At 35.7% G+C, this 19,079-nt stretch overlaps 1 protein-coding gene across 1 annotated transcript; it reads right to left on the reverse strand.

The window, feature by feature from the left end:
* Positions 1-1,963: 1,963 nt before the first annotated feature.
* On the reverse strand, positions 1,964-18,299 carry LOC145726430 (uncharacterized). The gene is made up of 3 exons (XM_081975478.1): positions 18,066-18,299; positions 4,133-5,142; positions 1,964-4,003 (listed from the first exon to the last, which is right to left on the reverse strand). Exons 2-3 carry the CDS (start codon positions 5,124-5,126, stop codon positions 3,174-3,176), a joined length of 1,824 nt encoding a protein of 607 aa, XP_081831604.1. The 5' UTR covers positions 5,127-5,142; positions 18,066-18,299; the 3' UTR covers positions 1,964-3,173.
* Positions 18,300-19,079: the final 780 nt, after the last annotated feature.

Here is a 19,079-nt window from a genome sequence, read left to right on the forward strand (position 1 = left end):
CACATCTTCTAGAAATTGTTGGTTTTTGAATTTTACGGTAATTTGGGTTTTGAGGGACGTTGAGGCTGAAATTAGAGCGAGAACTACAACGACCAACATGATATACTAAACTGTTTTATGCAATGACATCAGGAACTCATTAGATGTTTGTAATTAAGTTGTTTTAAGGTTTCTCGGTCTGCATATTGATTAGGTTATATCAATACAAATATAGTGGTATTGTGTTTTACCACTAAAAATAGCCAAGACAGTCTGGAAAACAAAACTGTTGTGGTTGCTTTTGGTGTCGTTCTTGAACTCATTAGAAACTGTTCTTGGGGTGTGATCCCTAGTTAATTGAGAGCATAAAAAGTACTATTGAAAGAAGGTTAATTTACCTTCTGTTTTTGTTTTCGAGCTAGCGGAGTTCAGAAAGTACTTGTACAATTAACTGAAACATCTCGTGATATTTTGGTGACTGAAATTGTCTAGTTTCCGGCTTCAAATCAGTTCTGATTTGATTACACAAATAACATTTAAAACGAAAAAACTAATGCAACAACCTTGTACAAGTAATTTTCGTCTGTCATTAAGCTCAGACTGTATGGGAATTCAACCATATCCTTAATGGTGGCATCCTTTATCGCGAAGGTTACATCTAATAACGGTAATACGTTGCACATACCACAATTTGAAAACGCAAAACGAAATTATTAGCACGCCATTCGAGATTTTTCTCATCGTTTCAGATGATTCCGGCAATTACTCATAGTCAATCAGTCCACGTCATCTGATAAAAGTTATTACTGCCTAAATTACGAGCGGTCTCTTTTTAGGAACGATTTGATTGATTAAACTACGGAATTTGTTTACTCTTTAGTATAATATGGATATCAGTTTATTAATAATCAATAGTTCTTGTTTTGATTAGTCAGGCACTTTTAAATCGTAGATAAAACTCAGACACACTTAACTGAGACAAATTAAAACACAAAAAACGTTGAAATTTAAATTGGCTCTTAAAAATTTAAAAATGATGATGTTGTCAGAGTTCAGTTCTGTCATTTCCAAAATCATTTCAGAAGCATATGGCAACATTGGAATATTCTTGAAAGGTGACACTAACGGATCCAAGGGATGGAAGGGACAATAAGGCTGAAGTCCTCTCCCCATTTTTCTGATAACGTAAATCTTAGCATTGATTGGTCAAGAAAAGGCAGCAAGCTAAAAACTGCTTTTTTTGACCAATCACAAACTACCCACTGTGGGGAGATTTATGCAAATGCTGCACATGTAGACTTACAAATAAAGGCTTACACACATTAAGATGCCTCTAGCATATTTTAAGTGATTCTAGAAGCTTTTCTTTCTTATTTAACGTTTTGAAGAACCTCTGGCAGTTTTATTAATTTAGGATTTTCTAATGATTCCATATTATTATGAAGACAGCTTTAGAAGATTTCTTTTCTTATCACACAAAAAAAATAAAATTTCGTATATTACGCTTTTAGCATTTTGATTTCTTTGCGGACCACCAAAGGAGACCGATATCTACCGATCAGAAATAGAGCTTTAAATCAGGTCATTATCAAATTAACGATTTCGAAGAAGAACAAAACAATGAACATAAATAACAATTTAAAACCAGAAAAAAGCGATAATTTTTGGTTGGCTTGGCATTCGGCCGCAAACCACTGTTCAATCCGCTTTTGTGTGGTTTCGGTGTTAAATAACGATGCTGTAGAGGACGAGCCCGGTAGTTTTTGGTAAGGAAAAATGGTTTTGTGAGGAAAAATGCAATACGCACAAGTCATAAACGTGGCCAAGTCCGACATTCAAGATGAGAAAGTTGATTTACTGCCCCGGGGTTTGCAAACTACCTACTTTGCAAACTGGTAACGAAACTTGGTGAGATGGTTGACCGTTTCAATTTTCTATTAAATTCCTCCATTTTGATCTATTTTTTTATAAGAAAACCAGGAAATAAAAGTAACATAGCTTTATTTATTTATTTTCTTAAGTACGTGTACAATTTTTTTTTACACAATAATACAATTATATACACTCGGGTATTTTTAAGAGTGGTTGGTATATTCATACAACTTGCTAAAAGGTGACTACATAAAAGTATAAAAAAATTCATATTTCGTAGAGTAAAATATGAAATTTTTTTTGCAAAAAAGTTCAGTAGTAGTTTTTCCAAGGATTTTGGTTCTACTTGACACAGGACAGTGGCTTTGATCAAATCAACCAAAAAGTTGGACGTCCTCACGCACAAAACCACGAATCAGTTACAAACATGAATATTTAACGGTTTCTAGTTTCCTCTAGCCAATTAAAACCAAACCAATCTAATTTCCTTCAATCAGCCCGTCCGATCGATGGCAATTATTAATCGTATAACAACCAATAAAAGCGATTTATTAATTTTACAATACCCAAGTGCAAGAACTTTATGGGTCGGTCACGATTCACGATTTTCCTTTTAACAAATTTATAATCTGACTAACTTAGTACCTTGTAATTTGTAATCAGACAGTTTTTTTTTGAAGAACATCTCAAAAAACGTCACTTGAGGCCAAATCTGGTTAGACGGGCGGTCTTTTTCTCTTCCAGTCTACGTGCATATATAAATTCACTTTCTCCATGTCTCTCGATAATTGATACAGATTTGAGATGGGGGCCAGTCTAATAGGAAAATGTCAGACCGGTTCGTAATTATTTGTTACAGATGTTGTCGACGTGCTTCACTTCTGCCGTATTTAATCAGGATTAGGAGACTGTAATTTTCTTTTTCTCAGCAAATTTCTAAACTATCGATCATCCATATGGTTGGTTTATTTCATGGTAGCAAACCAGGGAAAAAAATGTTGAATGCAGTTTGCAAATTTGAGAAGAAAGTGTGTTTTAATTGATCTGAAAGCTTTATATACTTACAAGCATAACAAAAATGGCCAACATATCATTTTGTAGAGACCTGCTGAAAAATACAGCATGCTAAGTTTAAATATTTTTTTTCTGACTAAACATTAATCACTTAGAACCAGCTGAATGAAGAATTTAGAGTGGTATAGAATTCAGTTTTTTACTGTCCTGATACAGTTACCCAGACGATTATTCCTACATGGCAAATACATTTTCCTAGCACAAACTGAGCGTTAAAACCAATATTAACAATTTTGTTAACACATCAACTACACAACTTGTACAGTGGTGTAAGCACTAAAAGTAACCTTCTTCTCATTCTTCTTTTTTACTCCTTCTCCGTGTTTGATGCTGCTCTTCAAATTCCCCCCTTCCCGATCCAGAAACGTCAAATCGCTAGCGCTCGCCCATTTGCCCCCCTGACCACCCTCACTCCTACTGAAATCCTTAATCTTAGGTGTCAAACCAAATACCCTGTTCCCAATGGTATTTTCTTGGTGTCTGGTAAACCCGGGCACGTTATAACCAAAACTGATTCTGGGTTGGGTGGTGAGCGTTTCGGTTTTCGGCCTCATCATGGCATTGAGAAACATGGCGTTATTCTGATTGGATGTGTAATTGTAGTCGGATGTGGTGTCAATGTAACGATAAGCCATTGGTTGAAAGTTTTGCCCAGTTCTGGTTTCGCTCTTGCTTCTGGAAGTTTTTTTGAGGAGGCGTGGCACGGAATTGGTCCAAGAGCTGGAGGTAGTGTTCTTTTCAAACCTTTGAGGACGATTCAGCGTAGCAGAGCTCTCTGGAGGAGGTTTTCTAGACTGTTCGATTTTGGTGGATGGTTTGAGCAAAGAGGTGAAGTTGTTTCTGCTTAGCAGGTTGAAGTTCTGACCTAGTTTTTTAGGGTGGGGTTCGTTGGTACTTTTGACTACCAACCGGTTCTTGTCGGAGTAGTCTTTGAGGCGTTCAGTGTTGACGTTAACCCTCACGAATTGACCGCTGAAAACGTCCTCAATTTTGTCCGGGATTGTGGCAATTTGAGGAGGTGGTAACGGGGCTAGTTTCTTTTTTCGACGACGTTCAGGTCGTCGAGGTATATCGGAATCTGGAATAAAGTTCAGTTGTAAATAAATTGATATAACTATTATGGGAGAACATTGGCAATATTATGAGTTTGAGTGAACTGAAAGCTTTTAGCTCAGATTAAAAATCAAATCAAAATCAACATTCTTACCTAATAAATCTTCCGCCGAATTCCAGACCTTCCTGAGGCTTCCGACTATATTCCTCTCACTGACTAGATCACTGTCCTTATTTTCTAAATTTAAAATATTTTCTATAGAATTACTCCTAACTATTCTGGGTCTGCCCCCATTTGTATCTTGTTTGGATGTGAACTTTGAATCTGACAGAAGTTCATTGATCAGCTTGCTTTCTGTTCTCTGTCTGACCTTTGTCAATTCGTGCTTCTCCTCTTTCTCTACACTTGAAGACTTTTGCTTTTTGATTTCAATGTGGGTTACTCCATTTTGATCGGTGCGTTGCAGCAAATTGTATTTGGGTGCAGTTAAGTTTTTGTGCAGGTTTTGTAAGTTGTAAGCTTTCTGATTGGTAACAGCTTTCAAGGTGGTGAAGTTAGTGTAGAAGGCTTGCAGCTTTTCTAAATTATCGAATTTAAACACCAAAGCCTCATTTTTTATAACAAAAATCAGGACATCTGGATACGTAACGTCCGAGTAGCAGACGCAATCGATCAAATCGAAACTCTCCTTCTCTTTGATCTGCGTTCCGTGTTTCTCCAAACTCTCCCGGATCGAATTGACATTTTTCTGGGTTAGAGTGTTGGATTTTTCAGTCTCAGTTTCACTTTCGGTGCCTGAACCACCGTTCGCGCTGTCAGTCTCTGCCAAAACCGGTTTCGACTTATCGATGCTGAATGACTCGTTCTCGCAACTGATCAAGGAGATGGTGTCGATGTCGCTTTCGAAACCTTCATCAGCAGTATTGGACAGTTTGGTTAAGACAGGAGACTTGGCTATCTCCTTGGTTGGTTTGGGTGGTACTGGTGGTTTTAATTTGGGCGGCTTGGATAGGAGAATCAAATCCAATTGGTCGGGTTTAAGTTGAAGGTCGTATTCGAGAGGTGATTGTATTGGCTGATGCTGACATTTCTCCACAATGGAGGCCAGTGACGTGATTGACAACTGCCTTGAAAGTAAGATTGGCATTTTGGACGGTCATGATCTGAAACAAAAATTTGGTTTAAGTAAAAAGGTTGTTCAATGAGCAAAATTCTATAAACTAATGACTTTGTGTTGTTACGTCTATTTCATTTATTTCTATTGAAATACTTGGTTAACCATACACGGTATGAACGTTAGGAAACTGACGTAATTATTGGTTTCCTAATTCAAATATTGGCATTCGTTTGTTTCAAGTACCATTAATGCGACAGAATTTGCCAAACTGGTCATGTAACTCGATTACTTAAATTCTCAACTAAATTGGACTGAACATCAGGTGGCAATTACCATAAAAAGTGTTGCAAGTCCCATACGATGATGTGTCGGTATATGAGCATATATCATATAGGATTTCACCATCGAGTTTTGCAATAGTTTCGATTTTAATTATTGCGTTTTTGACGGAAATCAATTAAGGTTACATCTATTCAAACAAATAATGAGGTATCTGGGGTATACGGCAGTTCTAGCAAAATTATCACAAACCAAATCAGAATGGATGGTGAATATAAAACGACAATTATATAGTCCACTGACCAAGATTTATATTAGTATTCTGCGTCATCTGCTACGATAGTTTTCTTTTTAAATTTCCTGTTATTACCTTCGATACATGTACAATTTTTAAACACCGTGTTTATCAAGCCCAAGTCTACGGCACACTTTGCCGTTCCCATTAGCCGACTTATTGTTAACGATATTTATTTGATCTGCTAAAGTAGACATGTAACGGCAATCAAACAACCGAGGCAGGTCTAAAATGCTAAATAATATATCTACAATACCTCCCGACAAATAACCTGCATTAAAGTAGTATGCAAAATAGCTGAAGCACACCGTTAGTATTGAATCATTTACTGCACTTTCGAGAGATTACTGCACAATTAATTAATTGCTTAGCCTGAATTCCATTTTATAGAGATAGATAAAAAGACCAAAGGAATTTAGTTCATTTCTAAGTAAACCAATAATAAGTTATTGCGAAAAGGTCAATGATATTTTTTTCTGTGATAATTTGATTATTCAAGAAAGAAAAGTGCTTTAAACTAAATTATAGCAAATAACAAAATCTTCATTAATAAAAAATTGCTTTACTGTAATAATTTTTACTGACTGATTTCTTTAAGAATCATAATCAGAATTCCCTTGTTGCGTAACAGTCGTAATTTCTCCATGCTTAATTAATAAAAATCATATTAATTTTAGTACCAAGAGAGCCCACAAAGTGCATTCCACGAGAGATCAGCGGCCAGATTAAGCCTCCGCAATAATCTGAAACAACTATATTCCGAAACGGGGTACAGTTATCCGTGTGTATACATTTTGATGATGATGATGCTATCTACTTGGTTCTGTTGCGAAAATATACGGGTACGGCACCTAGCGCAACTTCGGGAGGAAATTATACCTTCCGATATGATTTAATGTGGTCTGGTGGTCCAAATTGCCAGAGGTGGTGACTTTTCAATCTCCAGGTGCACGTGTGAAAACTCTTCATCGTATTGTAAATCTTCTTTGTGTACACATGCCAGCTGTTATTACGGGAAATCGTATACAAGTGCATTTTTCATTCCTTTTTCTAAGAAATCAGAGATTTCTGATAAATCTTATTAATTTATATACGCGTCCAGGCATGATATAGCGGATGTTACGCTTAATTGGAGTAGTATTTTCATTTAGCAAGAATTATTTAGATTTAGATCGGTTTTGTAGTTTAATTGCTCTAGCTTTCATCGCTCAACTCTTCTGCATAGATAGATCCAATCTCGTGTCACTCATACACACAACGATAATCAACACTATAATTATTGTGTGTCGGCAAATATTTGTGCGTGATTAACTGTATCTTACATAATGTGGGAATTGTAATATGGCGTAATTAGAATACGTTAATATTTATCACGGTCTCGAGTCCAATGTCAACTATGTTGTTGCACCTTTCTTGTGCACAGTTCCGCTAGATTTGCATTATTTCTACGATGTTTTTCTTACAAATTATCTATTTACAATAAAAAAATCAATTTGAACAGTTTCCAATTTAATTATAACTGTAAAAACTGGATGTAAATTTTGAATAATGCTATTAAGAGTCAGCATTTGCGTTAACCGCAGCACTGATGTTGGTTGGTACTCCCTGCGCTTTAATTTACACAAATGCTACATTTGACTTACCAGAAAGATAAAAATAGGCAACTACAAGCTTATTACCACAAGAACTTTTTCAAGCAAACCTAACCTAATATTTCAAGTAATCTTATGCTTACTTTTAACTCAAATTGGCGCCTAATGTGGGATCAACATAAACAATCCTGTGGGTTTTCTGCTGTTTGTTCTTCTGAAGTCAATTATTTTTTCAATTACTTTGGCTACATAAAAATTATTCAAATTTATTACTGTACAGCCTTGATCGAGTTTTAAAAAAAATCTGTTCTAGTTTTTGGCAGTAATATGACCTTTGCAAAAAAAGTAAACCCCTTTCCAACCGATTTTACCATATTGAATAAATGCAAGTCTTGTTTTGACACCTCCTCATTTTAAACGTAAAACCCCAAATTTCCATTTGAGGTTAAACGTATTCTACACACTACAATAGAGTTTAAATCTCGCCCTCGAAAAATCTAAAACAGAAATAAATGCACGCCCCACAATCTTCTAGAATCGAAAACTCGACCGAATTCAGGTCTCGTATATTGGGTACACGCCTACAAGTCGTTGCACGTACAATCTAAACATAATTATTTCGTGAAATTACACATGTAAACGGGTAACAAAATGACTTTTGTATTGGTTTTCTGATAACCTACTTGCTTCCATATTGTTTCACGAATCTTACGACATCGAGTTGAACTCATATTCGTTCATCACGATCAACGTAAATTGTTATTTTGTTTATATTTTTGTATGTTACAAACTAGTAAGTTTGAAAATGTTACAGTATTTAGACAGAGTTCTCGTTAAATACAAAAAAAGGGAAAGGATGGAATAAGTTCTGGAACTGCTCGGTATGTGTCCAGGTCCAGGTGGAAAATGAAGAAATAGTAATATAATGTAAATTGTCTATCAGTTGAATCTTGAATAAGATGCAACTTCAAAGAAAAAGAAATTTTTCAAAATTCACTAAAAACCAAAAAAAAAACTGTTTTTTGTAACAGTTTACCAAACACAGTTGAAGCAAATTAGGGCGTGGGACTTTAAGGTCTACTGATCTTAACACAAATAACGGAAACTATTAATGACATGTCTGAGGGCCCTTTGTCACCTGACCGTATCTCCTCCCATTTTGAAACCCACAAAACTGCAATAAAACTATACTTAACTGGTTTGAAAGAACATCATTTTTTCTGTTTACAACGTGACAACGACAACACATTATTAAATTACAGACTTTTCTGGGTATCAAATTATTTCTTACTGGCCGACCTATATACAACAATGGGATTTGGGTTACACTGGCGTTAGTCATCCAGTTTGGAATGTGCCCTTGTCCGTTTTATATACCGAATGAATTCGGTACAGGCGGATGGTCTATCAAAAAGCAACGCATAAAAAAGCAGGTGTAGGCAAGAGTCCGTGACGTCGAAACAATATACAAAAGTAAAAGTATCGTCGTTACTCTCTAAAAGCACGATTCTGTTACACACAAAAAAAATGTCGTCGAAAGATAGTCACGAATTATTGTGAATTGTTGACGCGCCAATCTTGAAGATACTAGAATTATGACTTGTGAATGACGGTTTCTTATTACACCAAAAAAGTGAGTTAACTTTATTTATCTAGGCGTTATCAATTTTCAAAACTACTTTTACAGATAAAGCGGTCACGTGGTCACCTGTCAGATATACAATTTAACGTGGTTATGCCGATTCCACAAAAGGACCCGCTGTTCCCCCAGAATTATCGGTCCATCAGTCGCCTCCTGCCATCCTTGGGAAAAGTGGCAGAAGTTATCATCCTCAGGAGTCTAAAGGAGCAAGAAGACGATCTGCACGTCATCCCCGACGAGCAATTTGGATTCCGGAGGACACTATCAACGGAACTCCTGACCGGAAGTTCTAAAGATGACCGAGTACATCACGGAAGGGTTCAACAGGAAAGAAGCGACATAAGCCGTGCTGTTTTACGTCTCCAAGGCCTTCGACAGGGTTTAGCACAGAGGACTTCTAATCAAGATGCTGGATGCCGGCTTTTCAGTCGGCCTGGTAGCTAGAAGCACTCCACAAACAACCGCGATACCAGCTATTGGATAACGGGTAATTATTAATAAGTTTTTCTTTTTGTTTCAGATAGACGACAATTCAGGACCAACCAGCCAAGAAGAAGACCACAATTTTCCCCCAGACCTTCCCCCCGGGTGGCGAGAATTTTATTCTCAAAATCTGGGTAGAACCTTTCCGCAGTTATCCCGGGGATAACTGGGCTCTGGCTGCACTCATGGCACTTTGCCTACGAAAAAGGCGGAAACCATCCCCCACTTACCAGACCCTAACTCCCCAAAACTTTAGGATGTGAAAACAGACGGACGAAAGCCGGCTGTTTGGACATCCTATAGTTTGCCAGGACCACCAGAGATGGACGAGCTGACAAAGAAAGAAGAAATGGAGGACAAGAAGAGCCCCTCCGTCAGCGGGAGCATTTTTTTCCCAGGACAGAGGATGCCGATGCAACTCTAAGAACTTCTCGAAAGGGAAAATTCCTGGACTTGTAGCGACTTCCTCTTCCAGATCTATCCTTTTGGTATACAGCTAAGCCGCATTACCAGCCAATCAATATTGGCGCATTATGCCGATTGTCAGACGGTCAATCCACGTTTGAATTTTTGTTTATCAAATTATTAATGCTAATTTAACAAAAAAGCTTTTAGCCTCTGATTCTGACTTTATGAATTGGCACCAATCTGTACAACAGGTGAAATGAAAATCATTCATAATAAATTAACACCGCCCAAATTTCACGAGCATTAATAACAATAATGGAGATTTATGGTCGACCTGAAAATGGACCGCACCTCGTCCATCCGAAGATATTTAGGAATTATTGTCACGTAGTTGGAAAGTTAGTAGCAATGATTTCATTTTTTGGCTAATGAACAATTTTTGTTGTTTATAACAATAGGCGTCTACTGTCTAGCCACAAGTGGAATTAAGCCATAAAACCCCAAATAATTGTATTGTTCAGTTGATGGAATACCAGTAAAAGCCTGAAAAATGTTTAAGGTGCGGTAGGTTAAAATAAGTATTACAAGGTATTTTGTGATGGTTTAAGGCAGTTTTCACCATTTTCTTTGGGCCTGAAAGAGTGACTCATCATTGGTCAAGGTTCCCGATTGTTGCAAGTGAAATTAACAAGGTGGAACATATTTCCGGTAAAAAAGCAAAGAGTCGTGTACCTTCTTGTTACTAAATATGGGACTTATTAGCACAAACTCAAGATCGGTTTTATTAATACGAGACTGGTAACCTTTGAAATTTTAATCACGCAATAAACAACACAATCGAAATGATTAATTTTAACCTTTACCTTTTTCCTTGCGGTTGCTGCACTGTTGCAGTCGATGGTTTTACTCTAAACTTTCCGACTTTACTTTGTGCACTTTCCACGCCCATTGTTTTTAATTCAGCAGCAATTTCCTGGCAATTAAAACGTCTCAAATTAGCCACCGAAAAAAAAATGATTGTAATAAAATATAAAAGTCCGTCTTCTAACGGTGGGAATTTGCCTTAAACGCCTGCATTTTGGTCGGTACTTTCTATTACAATCTGGGACACACATTTATGCAGTAAAACGTGATAATTTTTTAGTTTTTAGTGGTCACCATTACAACAAAACGTATTAAAATATTTTTATTTTCTGGCCAAAGCGGTACTGTCCGAGTTATGGCGGGGCCCCAAGTTCAGCATTGGAATTTTAATCATTCAGCATCCGACCAATCTTAAGGGTCATCAACTATATTCACGATGACAGAAAGTATGTCGCAAATGAAGTTTTTACGTAGTATTATTAACCACAATATTGGTTTAACCTAGAATTGACGCGTCTAACTGTACTTTTTGTGCAATATTACCTTCAATTTTATAATCCAGGCAATTTCTAGAAAAGTACTTTTTTTAAGTAAATTAGTCTAAACTGCTTTCTTTGTTCAATTAAACAGGGTTAATTAATTTGATTCTCATCTTAAACAGTTTCAAAACAAAAGAATTAGACAACTTTTCTTTTTCGACCACTTTCATTTTGAATATTTTATTCGTCTGAATGAACGCTCGTTATAAATTAATTTTTAAATGGGTGATTAGCTGAATTCATTAATTTACAGACAATGTGTGTCTAATGGGCGATTATGTGTTAACAATACAAATGCCCATAAATTATTTTAAATGAGGCAACAGCCAGAAGTAGTTTTTTTTTTCACATTAATTATTGAATTTTGATGACTTTTTACTGTATTGTCATAAACTAAAAAAAACTAATTATTATATACACGTGTGCAGCATTTATGTAAATCCCCGTAGGTTACTTACGATTGGTCTAAAAAGCAGCAAGCTGAAAGTTGCTTTTCTTGACCAATCACAAACTATCCACTATACTGCGATTTACGCAAAGTGAAAATTTTTGTTCTTCAAATATGATAATTAGAGTCCGGATTAAAAAGCACTAAAATCGTGAAAAAAAGCGCTTAAAAAGCAAAATAATTTTCCTCCAAAAATGCATAAAAATCTGTAAAAAAGCACAAAACTCTTTCAGAGATAAAAAATGTTTTACTATTTTTGAGTTCAACTTCTAGATGTTTTCAAACTGCTTTAGAAGCATACGGAAGATTATAATTTGGAAGGTTTTTGAACTGTTTAAAGAGCATATTGAAGATTCTGGAAGGCTTAAGAGGCATTTGGAAACTCTTACCCGGTTCTAGGATTTTTTGGAAGCTTCTAGACTGTTTCGATATCTTCTGGTCTTCTGGTAGCTTCTAAACTAGTTGAAAAGCATTTGGAATCGTTTCGATGACTGTTCTAAATGCTTTTGGAAGCTTCTAGACTGTTTTAAAATACTTCCGAATGCTTTGGATGCTTTTTAGACTACTTTCGAAGCATTGAAGTTTCTGGACTGCTTTTAAGACATTTTACTTTGAACTTTTGGAAACTTTTAAACTGCTCTTGAAGCATGCGCAAGCTTTTAGATTGCCTTGAAACTTTTTGAGAGCTTCTAGACTAGTTGAAGATTATTTGGAATGCTTTAGACTGCTTGAGAAGCATTTTGGAGTTTCTCCAGTGTATTAAAACCTTTTTAGACTAATTTAGAAGCATTTGAAAGGTGTTTGGAGAGTTTAAAGAGCCTTGAAGGTTCTGGACTGCCTTTTTAAGGCATTTGAAACCTTGTAGACGTAGGAAGCTGTTAAACTGCTCTAGAAGTATACGGAAGCTTTTAGACTGTCTTGAAATATTTTGAGAGCTTTTAGATAAATTGAAAAGCATTTGGAACTTGGGAAAGCTTCTATGCTGTTTCGTACCCTTTTGCAATGCATTTTAGAGCTTCTATATTCTATAGTGTTTTGGAATGTTTTTACATTTTTTTAGACTACTTTAGGAGCATTTGGAAATTTTTTGGTCAGTTTAAATTTGTAAATTATACAATACATTTTGCCTTCAATATAGCAAAAGTCAATATTACCACTTAGGCCTACTGTGCGACGTTACAGAAATAAGATTACGTCAAAACTCCTGCGTTTTTTGTCAAAGCAGTTATTAGTTTATGTTTAAAAACTTGAAAACTTGTTAAAAACTAGTTAAACCATACAAAAATAGCAGTAAAAAAGCACAAAAAACTAGAATAAGCACAAAAAGAAGAGAAAAGCAAAAAAGCATGAACAAAATCTGTCAAATGACGTGTTTTTGCATAAATCGTTCACATTAGATGTCAAAAGTTGGTTGCTTTTATTATTTACAAAAAGCTAAATTTCTAGAAATCCGGACTATAATGATAATTGAATTTCAAATAAGCCAGGAACTTATATTTCTATTTCATGACAAATTGATACCCGATTTTCCTCTTTTCTCTAAATATGAAACATTTTTAACATTGTCTCTAGTTATACTCTTTTACTCTCTAAGGCTAAGGCATTACTTGAACCAAAAGCTTCTTATTCTTACACAAATTCCAGTACATCAACTCTCTTATTTCAAGCTTCCACCAAGGATTACTCTTTCATCTTCCAGTTTTGTTTAAATTTTATAGAACTGTCATTTGGACTAAAATGTCAAATATTTGTTTGAACAATTGAATAAGAAAGCTTGATCAATGATTTCCTGTCTGTAACAACGCATTCTTCTTACTAGCGTACAAGAAAATATCAAGTCGTTTTTCCCTAGTCTTTAAAGTCATAACATGCCATTTACACGTTTCATCATTACGTACGGTTAACTTGGTGTACATCGGGTAAATAGAAAGCGGCAATAAACGAGAATCTTCTTCATTCCGCGTTTGTTTTTGAGATCTTGTGCAAGAAACCACCGGCTTGGATAAGTCGCAAATTTTTTAATTGTTACGTAACCCATAATTGTTGTTTAGCAAGACAAGTGGTGCAAAATCATAAAATGAGTTGAACGTGTTCAAAATATTAAACTTACGCACGCGTTCGAACGATCTGTGCTCCAGGGTACTGTTAAGCACTTAAGTAGGAGAAGATTTCTCCTATTTTGTTTGTACAACGTGCGCAAACATTGAAGAAGACTCGATGACACATATTTGCACTGACGTAAGAGTCAATAAAAAGTATACGGACTCGGTGTTTGCGTTTCTTATTTTTGCTCGTTTGTTATGAAAGCAACAATGGCCATGTAAATGCGCAGTCGATAATTTACTATTTTGGATCATGATCATCTTATACATACTAAATAGAAAACAAACTTTGTACCTTTAGAACTATTACAAGGTGGATTGTCAGTCGCCGGACAGTTTCCAAAGTAGTTTACGATCTATTGCTATACTTAATTTGCTGAAATTCTACGACTTTCTTTTTTCTTGTAAACTGTACTTGTAGTACTAGTTTTGGCTGGATTTATATAAAAATATTGGCATAACATTGTAAATTCAATTAGTAAAAACCAACATTTCAAGTGTTAATTAAAATTTAAAAAAAATATATGGGTTTGGCTGGTGTTATGAAATCTGTTAACTGTATTCAGAAAGAATCCACTTCGTACACTTGTGTGTTATTGTTACATTCAAATACGTTCTATTCATCACCCAATTTAATATCGAAGATCTTTCTCTGTAAATTCCGACAGTTAATAAGAAGCCCTGCTAGGTTCAGTAAACAACCTCCATATTTAGCGAAGAAGGATGTAGCCAAACAATCAGTTTGTATACAAGCGATAATTAAATGTAACACTCAGGTTGATAGCATCGGACTGTATTTGGTAACAGGAATTCGTTAGTGTGTATTAATTCAATTTCAGAACATTAGTTTCGACATAATAGAGCTAAATTTCAAATTACGTAATGATTGGGATGAGGTTGGAAAATCCGCACATGGGTGGTATGAATGGACCAGCTTCCCATCCGAACTTGTGGTTCTCGAGATATGATTTTTTCCGAAACATTCTTCGCATGTTTATAACTAACATAAAATAGAAGTCTACCCAGCCTCGGCATTCCTCGTGAATAGACTGTTCTACGTAATAAAGAACGGAAATGGTCGACTCGAAGCCGAAAAAATTGAAACACCATTCTGGGATGCTTGAAGAGTTTTCGTATGTTTCTCCAATCATTGTTTTGAGTCACTTTAATGCTTTCACACGAAATTGAATTAAATCCATCACAGGACTTGCAGAATTTTGAGTCAGCAACTAGCAATATTCTCCTACAGTCTCGGACTATATTAAACCTAAAAAGACATAAATTTTGACCTGTTGGTCGCTAAAACGCACCATTAGGTCCGATCTCCACGCCTACTCCATGGTACATTCACTCTCGTTATCTGTTGTTAGATTTCGTAGTAGTAAATAATAGCGGCAGAGATTCTGCAATTAACGGATACGCTGATGGTCTTATAAGGCCGGTCAAATTAGAAAACGAAATGAATGGTATTAACTTTTAACTGATACACATGAATAGGTTGTTGCTTTTAGTGTTTTTTTTCCTCCTCTTCTTGCCTTGGGAATGCCGTTCCTGAGATATCTGCTCAGGTTTATGTAATCGTCGGTTCTTGGAGCCGTTACGTATGTCTTCAGGTTCAAGTATCTCGATACGATTAGCGGGTAGCCCGAGAAGTCTATTCTGAATTATTGCGGAAGGAAAATACCAGAAATTTATCCTAGAACACTGTTTAGTTACAGAACAGTAATGAAGATGAGATATGTATTTGTCAAGATGTCACAGAGATGTGATTTACGCATAATATTTATTTTGTTAATAAAAGCTAAACAAGATCTCTTTTAACAACAATTTGTTAACAATGTAAGCGGATATCATAATACGAATTTTTGTACAAACTTAGTAAAACAAATTTAGTAAAATCGCGCTTTTTGTACCATTGTTATTGCTTTTTATATCACGAGCATGTGTACCCATAATTTTGGGAAAAATGACCAAGTGGCATCCTGGTATTGCTGTGTTACTCACTATTATTTAAGCCAGTATGTCACTTTCACACCTTACGATAAATTTGTACCATCGAAATAAAAATATTTGCACACTCAAAGCCAAAAAAAACACATTTTTCCGGAAAAATCGAAGGGAATTTTTTTTAAAAATTTTACCTTAAAGAGATATATTTATTAACCAAGATACATAAATAAATTATATTGTGTGGTTGAGTAACTCAAACATTTTTTGTAAGTAATATCAAACAAAACTAGTAATAGTTTCTGTCGTAGTCGACTGTTGATATCTCTGAGACTGCATTTTATTTCCAAGCCCTCTGTCCGGAAAAAATGTAATTCTCTGAATTGTAACACTGAAATCTCATAAAAATTATGAAGTTACTATATTTCCTGCTTGTGGAAAAAATGTAGTCGCATGTGAACAGCGTTAATTGCACTGAAAGAAAACAATGAGTAGAAACATCTTGTATTCATTCCAGTAATTAATAAAACATCCGTCTCAACCAAATGTCGGTTGTGTGGTGATTCTCCAACCTACCCGTCTATTTAAATCATTAAAATCGTTCGTGGAACGTCAAGCGTTTGTTGGAAAATTGCAGGAAGTCGTACCAGTGGGTTATTATGGCAAGCCTCGATCAAGTACCAGTCTTTATATAAAATCACCCAAATCTGTTTAACACACACCATCTCTGAACAAATAGGTATAGTTTTCTTGTTGTTAATTATAATAGTTAAGTTCGGAGGTGTGAAAGTAAAGCGGAAACGTTTTGCACCCACTTGAATATTTCATTTAAGCCTAGACAATCGCGAACCGCTTCTTCTTCATCTTTATCTTTCCGGACTTATCGTTCTAGTCGATTTTGCCCAAGCGCAACAGTAAAACAACCGGCTTATACAGTTAATAAGCAATATTCATAGTCGCGTAGTTAACATCTAATACCTTGAAGTTAAGCCAATGCTCATCCACCGTATAGGAGAGATCCCGCTATCCATTCGCACCCCGCAAAATAAAAAATCAAAGTTGCGCAACCAGTAAATCACTACCGCAATCAGTGCCGACAGATGAGCATCGGCCGGAGAATAGCTGAATGAATCATAAAGCTTCTCGTAACTTCCTTTCTTCTATTTCTTCACACCAGATTTTACGATTTCAGGCCGTTGTACCGACTTGTTGTGGGGCATCACTTTATCACTGATATTCATCAGATATGATATATGTGAGAGTGAAATATTAGGAAGAAGAGTTTGTTATCAAAGAAGTGATTTGTAGATAGTTTAAGAGAGAATATTTTCCATCCTGTTGAAATGTACTGTAGACTTCCTATAAATGCCAATTTACCTCAGACCAGCTAAAAATAAGAGAAATCGTTGTTTTAAGCTTCATACAGGGTGGTCTGCCGGAAACTCCATCAACCAACGAACCAACCAGATAATTTACTGTAGCAGGATGGATGCGTGTATAAAAAAATTTCAAGGTCTCAGCACTTTTGCTACTCTTGAAGTAGGTAACAAAATGCTTTATGAACTATTATGTTGTTTTTAGAAAAATCTACTGCCAAACAAAATAAATCTACCCACTCCCACTTGATTTAATCTAAAAGAAAGTATTTGGACCTCATCAACTGAAAGGTCAATTTTAGGATTGCACTAAACACAAATTCAACCTTGCAAACCACCTTTCAGAATTTTGAATTGATCAACATTGAGTAATCATGTTACACCTGTGAGGAAGAGGGGATAAATGAATTATGTAAAACCTCTCAGATTTAAGAATATTAAGTTCAATGGCAGCAGTTTCAATAATCAGGTATTGTTTATGCGTAGTGCGGAACGAGACAAGGCTTAACAAACGAGATTATTTACATAATAATTATTTCCTTTGCGGGGACAAGTTCGTGTCACTTCTTTTTACACTTACATGGGCTCGAAACGATGTGTGTTGGACAAAAAAGGTTTTGGCCTGATTTAAATAATTAATTGTGCCAATTAGTGAATGCGCACGGTAGGAAGTGAAATGTACATAAATCAGGCTGGCAATTAATGAAAATAATTTTCCCAAATGTGCATCAATTATTTCCTGTAAGGAAGTCGATCAAAGTGAGTTTCTAGATCTAGTAGCAGATCGATGGTTTTATTCATCGACTGTAACATGCAAGAGAATATTTTATCAGTTAATCCACTTCTCTCGGCCTAGATAGCGAAATCTGCAACTAGTTATTCTGAATTATCTGATTGAGTTCCGATTGAATCGGTGCCAATGCACTGATCAATACAAAAAAACTGTTCTACTCTTCACAATGAGCGGTTTTATTGTTTTAGTAAAAAAACTTACCCAAAAACTATCCGAAATTAAAATAATCCATAGGATGTCCTAATTTTGAAAAGGGTCAAAAACTGGCTAAGTCACACCACAAGTTAAACACAAGTCACCGTTAATTGGAGATTGTTTTGTACGCGAAATCACCAGAGTACCTAGTAGTACCAAAGTCCACTTAGACAGATATTACCGGTGAAAACAACCGACTGAGTGTGCCGGTATCTGCACCAGAGTACCACCTGTTTGGGCTCCCCTTCTCGGATCGCTGGTAATCACAGGTGGAAGCTCAACTTGCTACGTTACTGCAACTTTCTGAACGTTTACGTTACGTTCACGTCAAAGTTTGGGGGCTTTTCTCCGTTTCGTGTCTTTTCTTCAACGTCTCGATCTCATTGAGAATTTCCTCATTTAGTGAATGATGATGATGAGCAAAAACAAAGAATGATGCTACCAATTGTTGATGTAAGGAGGTATTTGTTAAGGTCTAATCTCTGAGTGTTTTTGACCGTTTTTTTTGAAAAAATATCAATTTATCCGAAAAATTAAACGTCCTTTTTTACGGCAGATTTCAATAATCCCACTCTGTATTTTCAATCAAAATCCGTTTATTTGTTTCAAAATGATTGAAGTGATTCATTACACACCAAAATTGGACATTCATGCTCATTTGCTTTAACATACCTAGGGAACAATGTATTTTAAAATTTTTTATTTTTTTGGTTACATTTCGACATCAAACTACTACAATCACATTAGCTAAATTATTTAATCAAATATAATAACATTTCTTATTGAAAAACAATGGTTATTACATCACTTTTAATATTGCAGTTGGTATGCAGATAATTAAAGTATGGCGTAATATGTCAACTAACCACTTGGTTATTATTTTCTGTACAAATAAAAAAAAAGTAGTTAAACAAATTATTAAGATTTATACAGGGTGTTTTTCCCGTTTATAAACAAGTGTCCGATAATTCACAGGAAATTCTACTGACATTTTAAAAGTAAAAAGTCCATATAGGCATG

The sequence above is a fragment of the Ips typographus genome, linkage group LG3 (genome assembly GCF_016097725.1).
Source record: "Ips typographus isolate SLU linkage group LG3, UJ_Ityp_2.0, whole genome shotgun sequence".
Classification (NCBI taxonomy): domain Eukaryota; kingdom Metazoa; phylum Arthropoda; class Insecta; order Coleoptera; family Curculionidae; genus Ips; species Ips typographus.